Source organism: Tribolium madens, unplaced genomic scaffold (genome assembly GCF_015345945.1).
Source record: "Tribolium madens isolate multiple individuals breed KSU strain unplaced genomic scaffold, Tmad_KSU_1.1 Scaffold_19;HRSCAF=116;Tcas5.2_LG9, whole genome shotgun sequence".
Classification (NCBI taxonomy): Eukaryota; Metazoa; Arthropoda; class Insecta; order Coleoptera; family Tenebrionidae; genus Tribolium; species Tribolium madens.
In genome coordinates, this window is record NW_025400983.1 from 15,277,237 (window position 1) to 15,302,633 (window position 25,397).

The 25,397-nt window shown below is 29.3% G+C and overlaps 1 protein-coding gene across 5 annotated transcripts in view; it reads left to right on the forward strand.

Moving 5' to 3' along the window:
* The first annotated feature begins 697 nt into the window (after nt 1-697).
* Nucleotides 698-25,397, forward strand: part of LOC123010528 (POU domain, class 6, transcription factor 1) — a 131,254-nt gene continuing 106,554 nt past the window's right edge. For 4 of the 5 annotated variants that reach the window (XM_044407492.1, XM_044407501.1, XM_044407510.1 and 1 more), the window contains exons 1-2: nt 698-886; nt 23,066-23,193. In XM_044407492.1, coding sequence (XP_044263427.1) covers nt 23,089-23,193 — 105 coding nt within the window. In that variant the 5' untranslated portion in view covers nt 698-886; nt 23,066-23,088. Of the gene's footprint in view, nt 887-23,065; nt 23,194-25,397 lie in introns of those variants that run through there. The other variant, XM_044407537.1, reaches the window with a different exon arrangement.

Consider the following 25,397-nt stretch of genomic DNA (forward strand, 5'->3'; position numbering starts at 1 on the left):
GGAATCACCCTAGGAACTCTATAAATGATACAGACGCTCTGTGTTGATTCAAATTAGTTATTACTATAAAAAAGGCAATATATGTAATCTATCACTGAATTTATTGTATGTACATGAAAGACTAGGATCTGAAGGAGATAAAATTTCTTAAGAGCTTTTCTAGACTGTATAGAGCTGCATTTACGGATTAGAGAGCTTTAGTATCCTGGGAACATTTCGAATGAACATAATTTCGGTCGCTGGACGACATGTAGTTAAGGAGGATCTGAAACTATTCAGCAAACTCCCCACCACCAATAGCAGCAGCAGAAGCAGCAGCAGCAGCAGCAGCATTCTAGTCCGATGGAAGCGGAAGCGGCACGCGACACTCTGTCTTCTCTAAGGTGTCGAATTCGACCCCCGCCTTAACATTTGAACCGTCATCAATTTTTCCCCAATCAAAAAGGCCATTACGCCAAACTCTGTAACTCCATCCTAAAATATCGCAATCATTATGCCCCAAACATTGGGGGGATTAACTATCACGTCTTCCCCTCTTTTCCTTCATCTCCTCCTCCTCTTCCTCCCATCCCCATCTCCGGCGAAATAACGAACTGGACATTACGAATCTAATTACAATCTTTGCTCATGCGTGGCCAGATAGGGTTTAACTCATGGGGGATACCCAACGGTAGGGGTAAGTCGAAGTGTGCGCTGCCTGAGACTCGCTTGTTTAGCGCCAGTAGCCAACTAGACTGTATTGCAGCGTCAGTGTTACTCTTTCGTGCACATGGTATATTACAACTTCGCGCGCAGTGATCACGTGGTGATGATTGTGAACTTTCAACTGTAAAAAGGGTGATTTTGGACAAGACGGAGACTCGAAGTGGCGCTTGTTTCACCTCGGGTATGTCCCCTAGTCTTTCTTAAATGTAATGATTCATTCGATATAAATTTATGAACGGCCAGTAAAATCTTATAATAAGGTATGAATCATGCTCAATATCTCCAATTTACATTTGCACGTATTATACCAAGTAATTAAATATGGGTGTGCCATACTCGCCAGATTTATGCCACCTCATTCAAAAAATCAATTCTCTTCGGTAATTACCCGAAATAAACGTCTCTCTTTCTCCTTAATTACAATTAACGGATTTTTCGGTAATTACGATTAGTTTTTTATCTCGCTCCCATCTGGGCAATTACAGCGAAAATCGCTCGATCACTTACCATTAGGTGTGTAGTGTCATTATAACCCACGCTCGTTTTCTCATACTTATTAATAGCTTCTAACTTATTAATTGTAGTCGGATCGATAATAACGGTGCAGTCTGGGCCTTAATTATTGCTCTCTCGTCTTATTTAATAATAATTGTTTCACATCGGGGAAATTGTGCGCTTTTCAATAAATTATCGAAAAGCTTGGATTTTGTCAGATGGTGGTGGGAAATTTACGCTTAACTAACCTAGGAGCACGTGATGAAGCGTGTCGCACGTGCTCCGGGAGGACGCGACTCTCACTTTCAACGAATCATAGGAGGCGACGAAAGGCGTCGCGGCCGTCAAGGTCGTCTGCTGAGACGCTGACACTCCTCCACGGCGAACGAAAAAATTTACGCGAAGCTACAGAAAACACACATTTATCTTTGCTTTATTAACTTAAGAAAAGACAACATTTATTACGTTGAGACGAAATAAATACATAATGAGTTAGTTATCTAGGAGTATGTATTTAAAAGCTGTGCTTAATTGGCAACACTAAAAAAGACTAGTATTAATAGACAACTTAAAAAATAAATTGTGGCATCTTATTTAAAAATTCATAACCCGAAATATTTTTACTAAAGAAATAAACATCTTGCTTTGATGTAAAATATTATCTAGTTACTACAGCCGTTTGTTGAAATAATTTCGGATAAAACAAAAAAATAATAATTAAAATGTAAGAAATCAGTATGAATTTTAAGAAACTTGATTCTAAAAAACATCGCAGTTCCAAATAAAAAATGTGTGGATAAATTAATACTTCTAAAACACCCCTCTTTTATAAGTACTTAATTACAGTAAGGTATACTCGTTCCGTTGTTTAATGGTGACATACTAGTTACTAAAATGAAATTTTTACTTCAAAATGTTTTATTAGACATTTCGACACTTAAATGAACCACATTTTGAAAAATCTGGTGTAAAATTATGACGTTTATTTAAATTTATGCACTTTTTAATACCATCTATTTATAAACGTAAGAAAAATACATTTTTTATTGTTAAATTGCCGTATTGGATCAACAAATTGCATTTAATCAAGTTTGAAGAGAGCATCTTTCCCGGATTTACCCTACGATGGTGTAAGCTTAACCATTCGTTATACATATTTTAAAATTTTACATTAAAATATGTATCATACGAATATGTTTTTGTAAAACAAAGAAATTCTCCTTTTTTGTGTTCTTTTCGGAAATTCTTGTATTTGTTTTCAGAATCTAAAACAAACTTGTATAATAAATAATAACAATAACTTTATTGTTTTCAAATTTTATTAACATATAACGATAATTTCAGTTTTTTATTTCCGGAAAAAAATGTACAATATTCTTTTCAGATATTTGATGAGTTCAAATTTGATTTGTTATAACACTTATAACCTTTGGATTATTATACAGGTGCGCCAGAACTCGCGCCCTAGAGAAAAATTTCAAGTAAGATAAGATACCAAGAACATGAAAAAAATGTTTAAAAAATTCTATCTGTCAAAAAACTTTGACATTTATTTTTTGACATTTGACATTTTTTTATGTCTATTTAATGATGCTGATGATCTTGTATATGTTTTTTTACAATTATTTAGTAAAGGTACAAAAATTTTACCTATAAAAGCCACAAATAACATTTTTATAATAGCCTATAGCCAAAAAACTTGGAAAATTATTTTTCTAACAGAAATAAATAGAATCAAAGTGCAAACTTTAAACCCTCATAACGAAATTTTTATAGATAATTTCTTCCATGTTCCTGGTATCTTACTTTATATGGTATTTTCCTCTGGGGCGCGAGTTCTGGCGCACCTGTATGTATAATGGGGTCCGGTATAATCAAACCCCGAAAATTATTTTTTTTTATTTAAGAACTTGTTTTGTTTATAGTTTTAATGCATATTTTCATATTGTATACAGTTAAAAATCGAATAGGTATATTTTATTTTAATTGTAAATTTTAAGAAAAATGATATTTATACAGTTTATAAGATTGTATCATGGCTGAAAAAGGTATGTCTCTGGTAATTCAGATTAGGTTTCTTTTTTAATAAAACATAAATAGATATAACACTCGGTATAACAAGCTATTTATTTATTTATCAAAAATTCTTTTTAACGACGATAGGTGTTTTGTTATTAATTTAAATATTTTGTAGATGTCGAAATTAAAATCGAAACTATTTGAGTAGTATGTAGTTATAACGTATTACGTATTAGTTTTATTTTCCTAGAGTCAATAAACATATTAATATGAAATGTTACAATTACAATTTTCAGCTTTCAAAAAGCTTGTCTTGGCACAATGTACGTTGTTTTTTAAATTGAAACAAATGGCATGTGTTAAATTATCATTTAATATATTTTGGACAACAGTCATTTTCTTCGTAATGACATGCGATAGCTATTTTTTTAGTTAATAAACAATTTTTTTAGTATTAAAAGATTAGACAGGACAGAAGTGTAGATACCTACTCGTAAATTAAATAAGGCTAAATTTTATTAGTTACCTAGGATGTGACAAAATTCAAAATAACTTGTTGCTAGATTTTAAATAACAATAACAAATTTTAAATAGTTGTTTATTGTGAATGCAATTTTGAAAATTTTTGATCTAATTTTGAAATATACATATAAATTTATAACAAGTACTAACAACTGTTTTTATTGTGACATAAATTGTTGATAGTTTGATTGGAAACGGAAAATAATCCTAAGATAAGTGTGTAATGTGACAAAAGCAACATTGTAAGAAAACCTAATATAAATACTAATTTTGTCACAATAATTTAAATCATAAATTACAAAAAAGGAAGTTTTTCTGTTTTTAAAATTTAGTTAGATTTATTTTTTGCTATTGCTATTAGGCAAAGTTTTTCAAAAAAGTTCCAACTAAAAATCTTAATTTGTTTAAAATATAAGCCTCGGTGAGATCAACAATAACAATAGCATTTATGTGTTGCTGAACCGTTTTACAAAAATAAAAAAAAAAACGAAGAAAAGTCATCACTTGTTCAGAGGAAATTGTGAAAGTGATCTGACCGCAATTAGTTCGATAAATGATTCACAGTTTTTAAACAGAATTTTTTTCTACCAAATTATTTACTACTTATTAATTAATCGTCGCTTTATCGTTAAAATTTAAACTCCTGTGGTAATACCAAGTTGCAGATTGTGAATCATAACTTAAAACAGTGCACATGCATCATGGTGTTGGTATTTTAAATAGTTACTGTTAATTAGGGAGAAATCATACGTTTTTATTCATTAAAAAATTAATAACTACGACATACTTTGTTCAACAACACAAAAAACCTTTGGATTATTTTATTAATGTAATGTCACCAACTGATCGAGAATTGTAAAAAACTTAAACTACCCGTATTTGAAAAATTCACGCCTTATGTCATTTTAGCTAATTAAATTAAATATTGATTAGATCAGTAAATAGGGATAATTACGAACGATTGGCTGATGGCTTTTTATATAATTAGATTACTGTAAAAACGAATGTTTACGTAATGTGTACGTGATACGTTGCAAGTTTTTCATAGAAATACTTTGAAATAATAAATAAATTTTAATTTTATTATTGCACTTATACATTATTTTTATTTTGGAACCACAACTTATTAAAATAATGCTTGTGAAGTTTTCTGTAGGCGTGACTTAGGTAGGAATCCGTGGGAAAAAGGCAAAAAAGATCAAATAATGCTACATTTAAGAAAAGAGGTGACATAATTGTCTCAACGATTTGCATAATTAACACCCCGTATAACAAATATAATTAATATAATAAAAAGTACAAAGCCTTATCTACCAAAAAATTTAAATCATAGAAAAAATTTCCAAAATTTGCCAAAAAAGTCAATACTCTAAAAAATAAATTTGACTTTAGAGCTCTTTATAAGACAAATAACAATAGGAATGATAATATGAATAAAATTCTTCACATATTTGAAAATAAACTATTAATCGACTCAGATTTTGCGACTGTATATTTGTATTTACTTAGTTTTTGTTAAAAATTTTAAGTATGTAGAATTAATAAAAACAGTTGAGGTTGTTGCCCAGCTCCGCTTCATTCAAGTCGTTCATTCATATCTTGTGTGAGCTTGTAGTTTGCTTCCAAGCCGCTTATTTATCAATGACGATAAAGCTTTGGAGGAAAAGCTGGGATTCCGTCGCGCCTACCACATTTCTTTTTACTGGGTCAAAGCGCACGCTCCAATATAGGTATCTCAAACTTTATTTTACACGACTTTTATTTCAAAACTTGGAAAACTTTTTTAACATTTCTAAAAGCTCGGTTTGAATCGGTGCACTTTTCCGGAAAGGTTGTTTTGCGCCGATAATTGTTATCAATATTCGGCGAAGAGAAGAATTAAGAGCTTTATTTATTGTTTTGGTTTATGACTGATTTGAAATTATTTTATTGTTCTTTTACCTCACATAACGAAAAATTGAGAAAAATCAAAAACAGAGAATAATGTTCAGTGTTTCTGGATTTACCCAATTTTTTTCTTCTAAGAATGAGTTTAATTTTATTACACTGTGGTGATTGTACTTAAATGCAAGTGTGCATAGAAAACGGCATTTTGAAGAATAGCCATTAAGACAAGAAGAGTTTAATAGACAGTTTGAAAATCGAAGTTGGAGTTTGAATTCGAGCTACTGTTAGGAAGCGAGAATTTAATAGACCGAGATTTTTAAACTATAAAATTTGTGTCAAAATTGGCAAAATTCCAAGATAAGAGTATTATTATTTTATGTATTGAGAGATTAAAATAATTTGTAATCGAGTCATCTTTGGATCTGAAAGCATATGTCTATTTTTGAACTAACTGCACATGAAACGTTAAATAAAATGATAAGTTGAAAGGTGAAACGGTAAAATTGTCTCGAACTAGTCGTCGACGTATAATAATACGAGTAGAATGGTTCTTTTTTGAAGGTAAATCATAAATTTAGTTATTAACATCAGCTTTTCGACTTGTCATTTTATTTGACGTTTTACAGACATACGTTTTTTTGGATCCAAAGATGAACCGATTAGAAATTATCTTGATTTCTCGATACTTATAAAATAATAGGTACGTTGTGATTGACGACGTATTTTACAGAACAGCGTACAACATTAACAGCAACATAAGAGGTAAGTTTAAATGCACCAAATTATACAGTATAAGATATTAGTGTTGGAAAAATAAAATAAAAAATACGATAAGTATGTTTTTTTTTGGACGGAAAATAAATAAGGATATAAAATGTCAATAATAAAAATTTAAATCGATAAATTAGTTATAACCACATATATCAGTGAATTTTGGCTTCCTTAAGGTCATCATAAAAGTTGTTTCAACGTTTTTTGTATTTCTCATGAATGTAGTAAGTTTTTTTTTGTATTCGAATAGAATTTCAACTTTTTCTTATTTCTCACGTGCAAAAAAAGTAATTACAGTTTTCAACAATTAAAAAGATTAAAGCAATGCAGACGTCATTTTAGTTTTTCTAAACTAAAGCGCGAAAGCTGTAATAACGAACGTAAATAATGTTTTAAACGGTTGATGAAGAACTTACTTTTTCATACTCTCTATGTTAATAAATCTTGTTAATAAAATATTTTTTATCTATTTACTCTCATTTTACTTATTGTTCTTTACAATAAAAAAATCGAATTAATCGAGGAAATAATGTATCTAATAAAAATAACGCTTGTAGAAAGTCATTTCCAATAAAATATGTATTTACTGGGCTAAATTTTATTTGCTTTCATAAATAAAGGTTTAGAACAACTAATACCTCACCACCAACAAACAGAACATTTTTTTTCTTGGAACTTCTCACTGAAACAAAATCTGATATTTTGTCATTTCAAAAACCGTGGTTTTGATCATAAATGCAAAATTTTGATAGTTTTTAATTAGGAATACAATCCAATATGTTTGTTCTTTTTAATTCTTATTATTCAGTCTATAGCTAATTATTCTACGATCAACACTTTTAGATGAATATTCAATTATTAAAAGTTATTATTATAATTATGTATTTTACTTTTTATTTTTTTTTTTAGTTTATCTTTTCTTATTAGCAGATTTACATAATTAATAATGTAAGGAATTATACTTACAAAATAATGATAAAAAATTAAGAAAAAAAGCTTTTAACAAGATCAGGGTCATCAAAAAACTAGAATTGCATTATTAAAATACATAACAAAGAATTTTTATGATAAAGTACTGTTTTCTTCTAAGATTTTCATTTTGACAGCTGTTGTTTATTTTTTAGTTGCCTCAAATAGCCCAGTTCAAACCTCATTTTGCTTCTTATTTTACAACACCGTCTGTAAAAATCAAGTTTGTGCTTCTGGGTTGGCAGCATTGACAGCTGTTTTACAATTCAGAACACTAAAATAGTTATTTGCAATTTAATACTTGTAATAATTTTACAGCGTGAAGTTTTAATATTGAAGCACGAAGCACAGTTGAGTGCTTTAATAAAACGGAACGTTGTAAAATACCTAGATCACAAATAACAACTTTTTGGCCGAGGACAATTCTTTGATTAATTCAAATGTTTATTTGGAAATACTCACTCTATGCGTTTACAATTTTCACCACAACATGGCGTTGATTAGAATCCTGCCAAAAAATTGTATTTATTTTTGAATATTGAGTAAACAAATAAGTGCGGGATCTTCTCTTGGCTTTAGTGAACTTCATTTACCATAAAGTATAATTTTTTTTGGGATCTCTGCAAACTCAAAATTTTATTGTTATTTACTCGGTTACTTATGTATTGTATGTGCAAATGAGATACCGCATCTGTCAAAAATGCGTAAACATGTCAATTACAGTTTTTGAGACCAAAAAAATATTACATAACAGTTTTTAGGCAAAAAAATTGAGAGTTGTTTTAATAAAAAAATAAAAAATAAGAACCAAAAAACTATGAAAAACATTGAAGAATAGATTTTAGATGTTAAAACTTGTCTTATACTGCTGATACTGTTGATGTTCATATTCTTTAGTATTTTTATTACTTTGAGTATATTGAGCATTGGTTTTGAATGTGAAATTAGTTTTTAATTAGTTTAATTAATTTTGCTAAAAACTATTGATCTGGCCAAGACGCGGAGTATTTTTATAAACAATTCAGATAATTTTTGTTATAGTTACTTGTGTCAATGAATATTAAAAATTTTGAATTAAAATTGTTACAATTCATGGTTAAATCAAAATATTAAAATAGATTTAATAAAAATGAAAAAACAAACTAGATGATTTAAAAGGACTTAAAAAAATATTTTCTATAAGAAGTCAAGTTTTATAGTATATTATATCACAAGGTAGAGAAGAGATTTTTTATAACCGAGCTGTTTATACATAGCATGTCGGGAAATAATAAATGCGAGGCTATAAAAATCTTCTCTACCATGTTTTGTAAAACATTTGTTTCACTACTAGCACATTTATTACCCAGAAATACAATGGTGAAAAATATAACCCTACTTAATGGACATGTTGCCTCAGACGTGACATGTCGTAATTCACAACTAAGTACAATTTTTGTTAATTAACTATTACCGACAGTAATTAATTATTTACTTGTGTTATTAACTTAAGTTGGAAGTGTTCTGCAACTATTAAATTAATTTTCTAACTTCTTAATATGAAATATTTGTTAAAATAACAAAGAAACTGCAAACAAAAGGGAAAAAGTGTTAAAATTTGCCTCACTACCGATAGTATTTTAACAAGAAATAAACCCATTTGTTGTTTTGACAGTTTTGACATAGACAAAAGGATTAGAATTGGGATTATTCTGATGTTTTTAATGAGGAAATTTAAGTCTTCTTTATTTGATTTTGCATTAATTTCATCTCGAAATATTTGCGTTATTAGTACTTGTGATGGTAATAGTTTTCAATAATAATATTCTAGAAATATTTGTATCAATGTACATTTACCCACCTCTAATCCATTATAGCCCTTGGTTTATAATGAAATGATTATTGACTACTAGGAGAGAAAACTTTTGACATTTATTTTTTAAATTTGACATTTTTTTTTGTCTATTTAATGATAGGTACTCATGATCTTGTATATGTTTTCTACAATTATTTAATAAAGGTACAAAAATTTTGACAATAAAAGCCACAAATAATATTGAACAGAGTTACAATTTAAGATATAGCTTCCTTGTTCCCTCTTTTAATAGCCCATAGCAAAAAAACTTGGAAATTTATTTTTCCGACAGAAATAAATAGAGTCAAAGTGCAAAATTTAAATTCTCATAACTTCGAAATTTTTATAGATAAAATTTTTTTAACATTTTTTCTATGTTTCTAGTATCTTACCTTATATGGCATTTTTCTCTGGGGTGCGAGTTCTGGCGCACTCTGTAATATAATATTTTTATTTAAAATAAATATTTATTCAGTGGAATGGAGGTTGTTTTTTTTTTAAGTACATACATAGTTTGTTATTGGTGCAGTGATATTCCAGGTCTATGCATTTAAAACAGGCATCTGATAAACTCCGACCATATGGCTGTTTTTGAACCTATTGGACTTCAAAAGCGTCCAAAAATAGCAAGTCGACGATTTATCGAACAGGATATGTGAGACATAAGCAACAATAATGAAAGTGCTTTGTCTTGGGCTGGCACTGCTATAATTGTAAATTAAGTTACACCCAAGCAATTAATGTATAAGATAACGTACGGTCCATGTCAATCAGGTATGCGATATAAATTTGACACTGCCAATATAAATTGCGATTTATTATAATAACATCGTTCGAACGCCGCGACGAATGAAAATTTAATAAATCCAAGCAGATAGGGGAGCTTAAGTGGCACAAAACGATACTATTTACATGCAATATACTTGTAAATCATGCAATATATAATCACAATTAAAGGTATGAGAAAAATTTTAGATCGACTTTTCAGCGTAATTACTCGGACTCGTCCGGCGAGTTATAACATTCGAGTTATTTATTAAATCCTTCAGGAATTATTGGGCAAATCTGGTAGTTGGACTCGTTCGAAAAGCCCATTAATGACTGCATTTGCGAGGTGAGGAAACATGATGGAAAAAAACTCATCTGACTTGTTTCATTATCATTATTCAATTACACTTTTGAGATGTTATTAGCTACCGATCCTAATTAGCCACTGCTTGTGGTATTACAGTGAAAAAATAACTACAGTTAATTCATTGGCATGCAATTAGCTTTTTTAGGTTCTTATTCATTAAGCTGAAAGAAGTTATTGGCTATGCAAATTTACTTATTACTGAAAATTAACTAAATATGTACATTCAATCTTTAAATAATGTTTGATTTATTAGTAATTTTCGCATTGAAAAAAAAATTAAATAGAGGTGCTTTTAGAAGCACAAACATGTCACACATTTTTCTATAAGAATTGCTGTTTGTATAATAGAGTACCATTTTTAACCAAAGGTATGAGCGTAAAAAATAACTTTTGTGAAAAGTTTGAAACAATTTGAAATCACCATTGCACATTTTTAATTAATAACACAAGCCGACATGATTTTTGGGGTTTAAAATGTTGTTGTCGTTTATTACTAATTTATGGTGGCGCTGATTACAAATTCACCACTCGTTTTATTGTATCACATTAAATTTTCAAAAAAATCTATATAGCGATATTTTTTACTTATTTCATAAAATTAAATAAAACCATCCAGTTTTAGCTGTCTTTCCTCTACTTTTGTCACATTTTGTGAAAAACATATGAATTACAACAACAACACCCAGTGTACTAGAATAAGTACAACTACGTTTTTGTGAAATAGATCAAATCATGATCACGATTTTTCTGTAACAACTGAACCCTAATGACAAATTTTTTAGCCAAGAAGCTCCACTCTTTTATACAGAAAAAAAAATTTGAAAAGTGAAGAACTGGCGATGGCTGTGGTACGACTTATAATATTTAATATTTATATTTTGATTTAGATTGAAGGGTTTATATTAATGAAGCGTTAACATTTGTATTCGGGTCATTGTTGGGCTGTATTAATTAGTGTTTTATTTTTGGATAATATTCATTTCGATAATGTCTTCATTAAGTGTAAAAACCAGTCCATAAAAAATTACTCTCAGGCGTAAATTTTGAACAAACGCAATAGATATCACTCAGAATCAGCGTACTATGAATATTTGAAATTGATATTTCCCTTGAAAATCTTTGAAAAAATATATTTTAACTAACTTTTTGATTAAATCTTGAAAAATTTATGATAAACGTGTTTTTAATTTTGTAGAAAAACTAGATGTGATAGGAAGAAAGCGCGGATATTTTTGAATTCAAGACACATGAAATAAAAAGAAACGGCTTTTAAAATTAAAACACCTCATATGTCGGCCTGTGCAACATTATATGAGTCTGGAAAAGTATTTTTTTACGGACTATTTTGGGACCATAGTCTTTTTATATTAGTTTCTTGTTTGTGTTTATGAATTGTTGATAAAAAAGGTTAAATAGTTGAACTATTTACTTTTATTTATTAGCAGCTTGAATAAATTAATCTTTAACTGTTGAATTAATTTGAGATTACTTTCACTACTTACAACTCGATATAAAATTTTATGCGTCATTTATGATAAAATACTATCCTTATGTATATTTTGCTGTAAATAGTTTTTTTTTTTAATTATAATGTTTTTAAATAATAAGATAGGTCCAAATCATGTACATATTATTTGCCTCTATTGTGTTTTCCAAAGCTCCGTCAAAATTTAAAGGAATGTTAAAATGCAAAACCTTATTTATCATTGTGTTGGCAAGGTTTCTTAAAACAGTTTGAGAAAGAAAATCACAATTGATGTTGATATTTGGACAGAATTTGATAATTTCGTTAAGTTTTATAAACTTATTTAGTTTTTAATAAACTTTTTGCAATCATTGAAATACATATAATTTTTAAGTATATACAGTGTGTTCTAAATAAGTGAAAAGATTCCTGTATAAGACACGAAAAATTCTTTTTTTTTGGGGTTTAGCTCTGCTTGGTTAAAGACTAATTTCTAATATAATTTTAGTTTTAAAAAAGCATGTCTTTGACATTTTCAAAAAAAATAAAATTATGGGCTATCCGATTTTTTATTTTTTATGCTTATTATTTCACAAATTAAAGAATTTTATTTTTTACAGTTTTGTATTTATTATGAAGTAAAGAATAACAGAAAATTTACAAAAAAATAAATAAAAATCGTATTTTTTTTACTTTTTTTAAAAGAAAATGAAAAATCGTAGTCTTACGAGTATGATGAAATAAATTATGTTATTAATATATAGAATAAATGAAGAAAAGTCTTTTTATTTTTAATAATTTTTTTTATTCTAACGTATATGTCTTTTTAATCCGTTTCAAAATAGTAAAAAAATTGTAAAAGTTGGAAAACTTAGATACGGAAGGAAGAAACAGCAATCAGCAAATCACATTCGAGCAAGCAAACTCTTGCTTATACAATTTTTTAAAACAAATGTAACGCTTTTTTTATAAAACAAATAAAGTTTTTGTTAAAATTGCTATACGTAAAAACAAAATCTACACTTACATTCTACGAAACTGAGTATGTATTAGAAAAGTTTAATTATTTTGTTTAGGTGAAAAACCAGGGTGAAAAGTGATCTATAAATGGCCGTAGAATGCTTAAAATTTCAACTGTTCTACTAGGGAAACTTTGTATTTCTATAAAAAATTACTGAATAATTATGAAAAAACAAGATCATGGGTAACACTAAATGAACCTAACAAAAAGTGAAATCTCCAAATTAGGACAGATAGCATTTTCTAGACATTTTTCTCTTGTTGCTAGTGTCTACCTTACTTGACATTTTTCTCTGGGCCGGGAGTTCTGTAACACTCTGTATATCTACACTACAAATGTATTATGTTTGCGTATTATAAACAAATTGTTTTATAAATACCGACATAAATAAATCATTTTTTGCGCAACTATAAAACGCTGAACGTAACCCCAAAAGTTCCAAGAAATAAAACAATCTAACATAGTCTCGTATTCTCGTTAAACATGTAGTAAATTCTGTTTGGTTCGATAATTGCGGCAATTGGCAGCAGCAGCAGCAGCAGCAGCAGCAGCTCTTTCATCCATCGACATAATCGGTGCAGACACCCCTTGCAAATTACCCCTTAGCTTCTAGATTCTTTATTATTCTTGTAGAAGTACGCCAGCAGCAGGCGAGGCGGCTGTAACGCGTGCCACTCGAAGTTCATGCGTGACCGTACACAATGGCGATGAGATTTGGTAGACGGGACCCCTTTTTTCAGCGACCTCCCTTGTTCTTATATAATTGATCCAGTCGGCTTGGAGAATTAAGTCGATGCAGGGCCGGAGCCAGTTATCAATAGTACCGTTTTGTGACTTTAAAGAGGCACGTTTAGCGTTTTACGACCTCGCCGATAAATCAGTGGCAGCATGTTTTATTAATATGCATTGGTGCGGTGGGTGGGGTCATGCTAATGCAATTAAGACCAAGGAGTAGAGCGCTGGGTGACTGACCGACATACATACGTGAAGAAGTTGAGACCTTTTACATACCGCGAAGTGCGAAATTACTCAACGGAGATTAGGGGAGTGCTACGGCTTACTTTTTTGCAACTAAAGTGATTTTTTTACTTTGTTTACGTCGGGGAACTACATAAAGTATTTTTTGATAGGTCAGGATGTAACAACCATGAAAATAAAAAGATTTCATCACTTTTTGAATAATAATACGCGCTGCTGGGCAGATTTTTACTTTTTTATTTCATTTTATTTATTCTTTTGTGAATTATTTGTGGAATACTCTTTTTTATAAAAAGCTGCATGGTACATACAAAGTATGTACTCATTATTGGCTGTCCATAATACTTAAGGTATAAGGTGTTTCATAACTTATCTAAAAATTTTAGGTGTGTCTTTTTTAAAGGATTAAGAGCCACTTCACAAAATATCGTCGCTGTTTGAATGAAATCTTCTGTGACCTAATGACTATTTCACAACTTTTATCGACTTCTGATATACATTTTTTTTCTTTGTTTCTTTTCTTTAATGCTTCATTTTTACTTGTTTTTACCATTTTTGTTTCTTATTTTCTTATTTTTTTATTTTTTGATTTCTGACGTCTTTTTGTACGTATACACTTTTAATCGTATTATCTCTTTTTTCCTTTGACATTAGATTCTTCTGTTTTCTCAAATTATCTTTTTTTCATGTTCTTACAAACACATATTTTGTTTTTTTTTTGCTTTTCTTTGTTTAGGCTTCTTTATTGATTTTATTACCTACATTTTTATAGAAATATTTATGTTTTACATTAATTAGTTGAAAGAATAATTTTGCTGTAAATTATTTATATTGGTATTTTTTTATAGTAATACACAAATTTTGTTGTAATACTTTAAACAGTACTTAATTTATTATTCACTATTTCTATGTTCAGTATTATGATTATAATAAACAGTAAGAATTAATAAATGGCCAGTATGCAATAATCGGTAATAAATTTGATAATGTGCAGTACTTACATAATAATTGTTTATGTATTAGTCACTATTTTAATACAGAGGATGTAAGTATGCCAGAGGGGATTAAAAAGAGCCGAGGGCATTTTCCTTTGAAGCATTAGCGATGTATATTCCAGATTTGGATACAAAACTTTTCTACTTCCAACAGACTAAGTTAATAATAATAATGATATAAGAAAATGATAACTTTGCCGAATGTCAAATGCTTGCGTTATTTTATTCTACAGGAAATAAAGTAGGTAGGTACCATCTCATTAGTCAAAAACGAGGGAGAAAATAGTATTATTAGACGTAGGCAAATTGCCTGAATTATTCATGATTAGCTTTTAAAAAGTGTGGGTATTAGAAAAAGCAAATTTGAAAGAAATCAAAAATATATAGGGAAACGAAGACAAAATAATGTTTCAAGAGTAAGAAACATTAGACTGCTGTAAAATAAGAAAAGATTTCAACGAACTAAGTTAAAAAATTGCTTTATATAAAAGCATAATAATTTATGATTTAAAATATAAAATTTATGATCTTTAACAACTTGAACTTTTAAACAAGGAACCATATTCTTTTTTAAAATTTTATAAGTATATTAAATAAGTATATTTATGTTCCATTTGAATACATATGCAGGGTTTTTATGAAATTTAAAATGTAGAAAACTTAGAAGGTGGAGATTCAATTATTATTAATAAAATTACATCAAGAAAATAATTAACACATATTTTCTTAATTTAAAATTGAGCGAAACTTCTATTGATATTTTTAAGCACCAAAAAATAGACCTCCGTACAAAAAAATAAATAAATCACTCGTTTGAATCCGTTGATTATGTTGTTAAAATTTTGATCTAATTTTTGAAAGAAGTTAGCTCTAAAACAATGGTTTAACGTCTCTAAGTACCGTTGTGTACAACCCTAAAATCTTGTAGTAAATTAAGGTAATCATTGATGACAATAGTGGTTCCTTGGCGCATTTTTTGTTGTATTGAAATGGTTATCCAAAAAATTCAGTTCCTAAATTACGTTATTAGCTTTTTAAAGTTAAAGAGACAATAAACATCAAATATCAATGTCATTGTGGTCCGATAGCCAAGGATGACTAAAATTCGGTAATACCGTTCTTTTTTTTTATAGCAGCCCATTTTTTGCATCTTGTAAAATCGCATGCAAAGGGCTAGGATTGTTTTAGTAATGCGATATTTAAATCTACCTACTTAATAATCTACATTTTAAATTTTGTTAGAATCCATTAGCAAATAATAGAGATATTAGGTCCATAAATCTTACGTGGGACATCTATAATAAGTTTTGAAAAATTGGTTTGGCGTTTTTTTTTTTTTTCGTTTTGCACATTTCTGTAGTCTACCACATTGGAAAAGTTAGCAATACTAGAAGGTGATTAAGTGGTCAAACTGAAAAACACGTGGCTTGAGTTTATACCAAGTTACTGAATTGTAGACTTGATTGACAATAATAATAATAATCAATAAATTGGCAGCTAAATAATATTCCACATGTTGACATTGAAATAGTTAAGCAAATTATTGCAATTCTAATCAATACCTAAATCAAATAGAAAATCGACGTTAGTAGCATATTTCTATGCGTAGCTACCGGAACTGTTTTTTTCAATTTTCTTTTGTGTATAGTTTTGAACTTTAGTTACTTATTTGATATGCTGTTTTTTCAAAATTTAATTCATATTGATTCAAAAGGGTCGTATAACTGCTTAATTCATAGTGATTCAAAAGGGTTGTATAACTGCTTATGTATTTAATACTACGAGTATGTATAAAATAGATAGTGTCTGTATGTCACCATATGGAAGCGCACATAGTGTGCAACTGATCGTCACAGTATTTTTTGTACTTCTATAACTTATTTTTTGTTCCGTGCAGTGGTAGATTTGCTTTATTTTCCTAGGTCGTGTGATTTTAAAAATCAGAAAGTTCAAAGGCAGGACAAATTGGTAACGCCGAAGGACATTTCAAAATATCTCAATAATTTGAAACGTTTGTAATATAAAAATCAACAAATTTTTTATGTGCTCTTAGCGACTTTACCCTTTTAGAAAAAGTGTTTTATGCATGTTTTACATATTAAATTAAATTAATTTTATTATTTTTTTAATATTCTGGATACATATTTTAACATGTTAAAAATTGAATTTTTTTGTATACGCTTCCGAAAGTAGCTGTTTTTTGAGTCCATAAAATGAGTCTTTTCCGGGCTCAATAAAATAGTAGGTAAAATAGCTATTTTAGGCACTGAGTCCCCAACAATAGATGTTTTTTTGAATCTTTTTCGGACTCAATGAAATAGTCCGTCAAATGGGTATTTTTGGTACTCAGTCCCCAAAAATACTTTTCCGGACGAAAAAGTCAATTTGGTTACTATGGTGGCGAAATTTTTTTAATTGGAGTTGTGAAGTTGTTTTTTTTTGGGAGCTTTTACAAAAAAAAATGTTTGTAATACGTACCTAAAACGTTTTTGCGGACTCATCTGCTAATTTACAGAGTTCGTTTTTTTCACGTATAAACTAATAGTTTAAAAATATATAGTGTTCTTTTGAAAAAAAAACTTGTTCACCACCCAGTATACAACAGCTCGTGTGTAATAAAAATACAGGGTGATTCTTAAATAGACCGACAAAATTTTATCCTTGGTAGTATCAAATGAGAACATACTGGAAAAAATATTGAAAAAATTCTTTGTTTAGAGTAGACACGGTTTGAGAAGAACACATCTCTGATGATGCGCGACGGACGAATTTTGGTCGGACCCAGTCCACTTTTAAATTCAGGGTAAACTCCGAACTCTCAACGCGCGGCACATCATTGGCGTGCGATTCTAGGCAAATCTAATTGACAATTGATTCGCAAGGAATGTTATCAAATTTTTGCAATTACAAACAAAATGGAACCACAATTATCCATCAAATACAACACCGCTTTTGTTGAGAAAATTTTCCAAGTAGGTAAATGTAATTATCGTTTTCTTGAAAAGAAAGTTGTAGGGATGATTAAAACAACAATATTTACTGGAATTTTGCGGGTTAATCCCTTTTTGGGATACCTATTACAATTTTCCAATTTTAGTTTATCAGTCTCTTAGTACTGTTTAATGTGTTCGTGTCGTTTGTGTTCTTTCCGCTTTTTTCTTTGTGTTATAAAGTCAGTTCTTACTTTTTCACTTTATTTAATTAATGGATAGAATTTTTACAAATAAAAGTAAAAATTGCCCTTACTGAATACGATATACGTCAATTTTTATTTTTCTCAAATTTTAACGCGGTATCCCGTTACACGACCAGAACCACTACGCCACTGGTGCCTAGCTTACGGTCAGATCGTGATGACTCAATGTGTTCTTCTCAAACCGTGTCTACTCTAACCGTTCTCCAAATAAAATTTATTAAAGTTATTTTCGAGGTAAAGCGTACGCCACTGAAGTGTTCGTAATTAATTAGTATTAGCACAGGTAGTGGAAACCATAGTATTAATTTGATGAAAATGTACTTGATTATTGCAACAATTCATAAACGCCGTTAATGGCATGGATCAAGGGAGTTCTGCCCCTAAAAAATATGAACGTAAAAAAGGCACAGATTATTTCCATTTATCCTTGGAAAGCTGTGATAAAATTCTGTCGGTCTATTTAAGAATCACCCTGTACATATTTTTAAAATGTGCACTTTAAGATTCGGATGTTGGGTCAACCGGACATATTCATATCTATGTATATCTTGAGAGTACTTTAATGATTCAAAAAAACACTCAGTTCAAAAAATCACACTGTATATTTTGTGTTTGAATTGTTACATTTTAAGTTACATTTTTTTCTTTCCAAGTATTATAAACAACCTCGAGTTTTAAATTAGCAATAAATTTTACACTTTGTTGAAAAAGTAACAAATCAAATCACAAGGTGTTTATGAGTATTTTATTTAAATTATATAAATGGTCAAAGATGAGGATGCTTTAATGGCAGCTTTTTATCAATATTTCCGCAAATATAATTAAGCTATCTACTTATAATAATTACACTGGTATTCATTAGAAACATTTCTAGTTTTTTTACCAGTGGAAGACATTCTTTGCTGTTACACTTTAACGTGGTAGAATGTTTCTAGCCGAACTTTTTGATTAGGGAGTGAAAACGTATCAGAAGCGGATGCACATGGTATCGGATTTGAAGAAGTTTGTTTACGCTAGCTGAACCCAATATTTTAAAATTCCGTCTCTGTGCAAATGTGACGCAATTGTGCAGATTTAGGTCAATACTCTGTATGTGTAGTAGTATTCCCTTGATTGCCGATTAATTCTCATCAAGTTGGCACTACTTCTCAATCTATTATTTCTGAAAGTTGGCTAGTGTTGACCTAAAAACTTGGAGGAAAATTTTCTGTAATTAATATCTTCTCCAAGCATCAATTTAATTTCGTAATTAAACAAAGAAGCATGCTTTTGAATTCGAATTTTTTATAAACATATTTTAATATTAATGTCTGGAAATACCGAGTCAGAAGAATGTTTAAAACACAAATTGTGTATTTTCCTAAACCCCATGTGTTTTGTTGCGCTAAAAAGGCTCATTAATATTAATTAAAATAAATTTTATTACGTGAGAAGTTCTACTTTTAAAAGGGCAGCCGTTTGTTTAAGTGTTTATCGAAATGATTTAGATAAGTTTTCCTTTGTGAAACCTAAGCCGAACCACGATTTTTCACCTGGATTTATTAATGTCGGTTATTAAGATTTTAGATTAATTTTAAGTTTAACTAATTAAAATTACCTGCGTTTTGTACAAGAATTCCAAAGTGAGATAAGTGTTTTTAATACCTCGAGGATGTGCATCATCATACTAAAAACTGAATACTTATTATTGCATTAGCATTTTTCTTGAGATTATGCGTCTATTCTAATTTAAACAAATGAAAACGTTTTCTATTGAAATTGATTGTAAACAAGTTCGTCAGATGGTTTAAAATTTCAATTGAAACAAATTGAAAGTAGGAAAAGCTGTTCTACAAAATATGTTTGATGGGAACGATAATAAGATAACTGAGTTAATTCAATAATAGTTGTCTGATTCCCATTACCTCTTCAAAAGATTGAAAGATAAATGTAATTCAAGAACTACAATAGCTACTGCGACGAAATTACTGTTGACATGATCGTGGTATCATAATTACCATCTCTAGACACTTAGAAAACAACATAATTCTAAATTTAATTTATTTTAAAGAGGTGAGACTAGATTTTTTACCGCGAATAACTGTCTTTGGTTACAGTATAGTTTTACTCACCCAAACCGTACGCAAGAAAGCGGAAAGATTAAGAAATAATTTAATCTGAAAATATAAACGTCTGAAAAATTTATAGCTACCTTCTTGGTTTATTTAATTGACGCATATTAATATACACCAGTTTATGGGATAATAAAAGCCATTTTGACGTGCTAATCTTAACTTTCGAATGGCTGCATTCTGAACTTGAGGCTAATGATTCAAAATTTGCTTTTATCACTTTAATTATAAATTCACTTTCAGTTAAGTGTACTGATGAAAAATATATTTTTTTATGATTGCTTTATGAATGTTGACCAAAATAAATTAAATTATACAAGGTGTACTACATAATTTTACGAGGCCTGCGCCTGTAAGATGCAATCAATAATACATATTCCGATACGAACTCGATTACAAATTTTGAAAAATTGGATAATCTTCTCTAGTTTGTTCACTCTTCCAAAAATTACATCGTTTTTAGTTAGTTAGTGATTAAGATAGATAAACTAGAATCATATTCATGTCGTCTTTTGATAGAACAAATGATAATTGTTTCTGAAACACTGCAGTTTATGAATAATAATGAAACAGTGATTAGTTTGACAACTACTGTCATGGGTTTTCAAAAACTAAGTAATTAAATGTGTATTTTTTGTTTCCCGTATTTTGTGACTTTTGTATATCTGGGTGCGTACATTAGGAGAAAGCCTCGTAAAATTTTTGGAAATATCCTGTAATGCACAGGGTGACTGAAATTTGATGCGGTGTCTTAATATTTATAATTTGTTTTAAATAAAATAATAACACACTAAATGATTTGCAAAACATTTCAATACAGGTTTATTCATGTTTATTCAACAACAACAATTTTTTGATATCAAATTTTGAAAATAATTATAACTGAATTCACGACGGCTGTTATTTGTCTTGCCTCTTTGACATTAAAGCAAAAAAATCATTCCTCAAACGATGCAGTATGTTTTGTTATTGTTATCGTTTATTGTTATGTTTTGTGGTGGGAATTGTGGATAATTTTTTCACGAATATTGAATTTTTTAGTATACTTAAGAATACTTAAGAATGAGTGAATAAATGATCTTTTTTTGAAATCGTTTCTAAAGTGAACAAAGTAGTCTATACAGTAATTTAAGATAGTCGGTAATTCCAGATTCATGCCATCAAATAAAATCGTTCGTAAAGTTGACAAAATAATCCATAAATGTGCAATGTTGGTTGCTTAGTGTTGAAATTTTTACATAATAAAAGGATGTGGAATTTTATTTTAGCACTAAAGTAATTTTTGAAAACTCGTATCGTTAAAGTTTATATTTGTCATAAAAAATCAACTTGAATGCCCTTGTTAAACAAAAAACAAACTGTTTGTTAATAGCTATAGAAAAATCACCTTTTTTATGTATTTTTTTTTCTATTTACACAATCTTTTTAATTAAAGTGTTTCTGCCTATAACATAGCACTTCTTGTACTTATCCAGTAGCAGTACATTTTGTTTTCAGACGCGAAAAAGTGATATCTGTTCTCAGATATTCAATAATTAGGATTTTAAATGACATAAATCAATAGATAAACATAAAACACATGATGAGACAAAATTTTGACCACATATTACCATAAAAACTTTTTTTTGTAATACCTGAATTGAAAGTTATTTTTGGGATAGAAGTATGTAAATTTATTTTCAGGAGCGTATTTTATTTTCACAAATTGTTTTGTCTGAAAATTTCTTCAGTGTTAAAGAAATTTTATGTAAAACACAAGAGGAAAGTATATATTTAGTATATTTAGGGGCAATAACAAAAACAAATCTGAAATTTGTCACTGCCACATGTGAAATATTTTTTGTGTTATCAGTATTCAGTATCATATAAAGAGTCACATTCAGAGGTTATTTCAAAGCCAACTTGATCCTTCAATCATTTACGGACACATTGTATTAATTATAACTTTCTGGAGGCAAATGATTAAAAAAAAACCGCTTGGTTCCATATTAATATTAATAATATTAATCGTGTATATACGTTAAAAAAGTCTACTACAATTTTTAACAATTGAGGCCTCTGTTTTCGACCGAAACTAAAACTTGCTGCATAATTTATGCTAGTCGGAATTCACCTTAGACCCCACACCGTCATAATTACTCTACGCACCAGAATCGTCCGCAGTTCAACAAAAGCTGCAATACCTGTCCATTGAGGCTAGATCTGAAAAGTGTCACAACCTGTGATTAATGATATCGAATGAGGGTCACATGATAATTACATGGAGAATATCGCATTTAATTTAAATTTGTTTGGAACTATTTATTTATCAAAATTACATAAGCAGTGAAATATTAACACTAGGTATGTACTTGGTCGTAGGTACCATGAGTTTAATTAAAAGTAACATAGATATACAGGGTGCGCCAGAACTCGCGCCCTAGAGAAAAATGCCATATAAGTTAAGATACCAGGAACATGGAAAAAATGTATAAAAAAAATGTATCTATAAAAATTTCGAAGTTATGAGGGTTGCAATATATATTTATTTCTGTTGCAAAAATAATTTTACAAGTTTTTTTGCTATAGGCAAAGGGAAACAAGGAAGCTGTATCCTAAATTGTAACTCTGTTCAATGTTATTTGTGGCTTTTATTGGTAAAATTTTTGTACTTTTACTAAATAATTGTAAAAAAACATATACAAAATCATCAGTCTCATTAAATAGACATAAAATATGTCAAACGTCAAAAAATAAATGTCAAAAGTTTTTGACAGATAGAATTTTTTAAACATTTTTTCCATGTTCCTGGTATCTTACCTTACTTGAAAATGTTTTCTGGGGAGCGAGTTCTGGCGCACCCTGTAGATACACAAAAAATGTCTTGTCTTTACATTATTCAATGTTGCCAACTTTAATCAGGAGCTTAATAGCACGCACAGTACAACTAAGATGAGTATTTATTTTAATTTTGTTGTTGTAGACGAGTCAGGATGCGAGGCTGACATGGCAGAAGGGAGCGTCGAAGAAGACAGCGGCGAAATGTTAGGGCCAACAGCGACACCCATTCTTCAAACTCCTGCTCCTTCCAACATGAGTGCTAAAGACGAGGTGAGTGTGGATAACCAATGTGTTATAGATGGCGTGCTGACTTCATAATTACACTGAAAAATATACAACCAATTGTTTTTAACACGGAGGACTATTAAAAATAATTTGAACACATTAAATAAATAACAAGTTAAATAACTTTGTTTGCTAAACCGTTTCTTACTGATTTTACATTTTAAATAGAAATAATGAAATTGTCAGTGTTAGTTTTTGCAGAAAAAATTAGATTACCTTAAAAGGCTTATGTCTATAAGACATTAGAAAATACATTTTTGTTGAAAACTTTGAAAACAAATTTAAATTACCGACCGTTGTATATACCTACTACAAAATAGTATCTTTGAAAGAAAAGCGAATAGAAAAATTAAATAAACGATCAGATAATTTTAGCAGAAGTGGCATTTTTTTTAGAGAGAATAAATATACTAACATTTTACTATACAGGATGGTTTTCTTTTAACTGGCAAAAATTCATGAATTGGTTAGAACATGGTTTGACCTATAAACAATTGTTTAAAAACGCTTTCTTATCGCAAGAAATGGCGCCAAAATTTGGAATTTGTTCTCATCTTTTCTTAATATGTTCTAAACGGTGATTTTCTGTAATATTTAAAAAAGAGAAAAAATGCAGAAACAGCAACAGGGTCCAATTCCATTCAAGGACCAGTAAGTAATGAGGAATCTCAAAGGCATCAAAATAATTATTAGAAAATTAAATTTCCGAATACGTACAACCGGTTTTACTTAGGTGCTACGAGGAGATATTAAACATACATGCAATTTTTTGCTATTTCTTTCTGGGACAATTACTATTCGCTAATTAAAACGAAACCACCCTGTATTTATTGTCCCTTGTGATTACATTGTGCTGCAAATACATAAATATCCGAATAAAAAAAACTAAAACAACAAAACGAACAACAATTGAACTGAAATAAACTGAACAAATAATTTCCATATACATGGAAACAGAGCGACAAAGTCTATTTTGGAAAAAAAACTTGAAAAGAGTCCTTTTTCAAATTTGCAATTGGAATAAGTGTTTATAAAAGTCGAATCAACTTGTAATAATTAATTAATTATATGTGAGTACTTTATGTAATCGTAACTTAATATCCGGGACATTATAATAATACAAAAATATTATAATGCTTTATTTGATAAAATTTTTATATACACACCCTATATAAATCTAAAATGTTAACGGATGTGGGAGAGCCAACAATCTACTTTTTGTTGTTTTGTTGCTTTAAGTCTTTCACATTCTTTATTATATAAATTTATGATAATGATAATATTCTGATTAATTGTGTTGCTGTCTTAATTGGTTTACCATGTAGTGTTAGTTGACAAAATATTTTTACACACTTTAGTAATGATCTTTATTCAAATGTCTGTCCCACAATTAAAAAAAATAGCGTTTTATACTTTAAATCTCACAGACATGTTGAAATATCGTCAGTGAATTAATTATTGTTTAATTGAGATGTTGAACATTGTGCAATATACGTAATTGCAATTATTGTAAATTATAATTCAATTTTTTTTATACAAAATTAAAGCTTACACTGTTCTCTCATAAGACGTACTGTATTTTTGTTTTTTTTATTGTTTAAAATAAAATACCTTTTTAGTTATTTATTCTAGGCACTCAAAACTAAATATTTTTGGAAAGACAATTTAATAACCTCTTAGATGCAAAAACAATAAACAGATGTTTTATTTAAACATTTTAAGTTATTGAACTTTGAACAAACGTCTTCATTTTTTTATCTTTATAATTGCAATACACAAAAAAATATTACAGCTTGTACTTTTTTCTTTAGGGTAGTAAAAAATATTTTTTTGTAATTTTTATAATACATTTTTAAAGAGAGTAGGTACAGTTGAACAAAATGAAAATGACGCCTCAATAAACCAGCCCCTGCGGGGTGCCGACCCTTCTAACCGCAACCAGACAGGGTCGTAAATTATCGGATTGCAGTTTCAACATAAATACCTCTTGGAGCCGGTTTACAGAAAGGGAAATGAAAATTTAATTCAAAATTAAACTAATTCGAATTAAGTTGCCATTTATTTTGCATTGACAAAGGTTAAGTTAAATGAAAATGTAATTTTTTTAATGAAAAATTTAACAAACCATTTCTTGAAGAAAATTATGCATTAATTAAACATTGACGAAAAAACAAATCATTATTTAATAA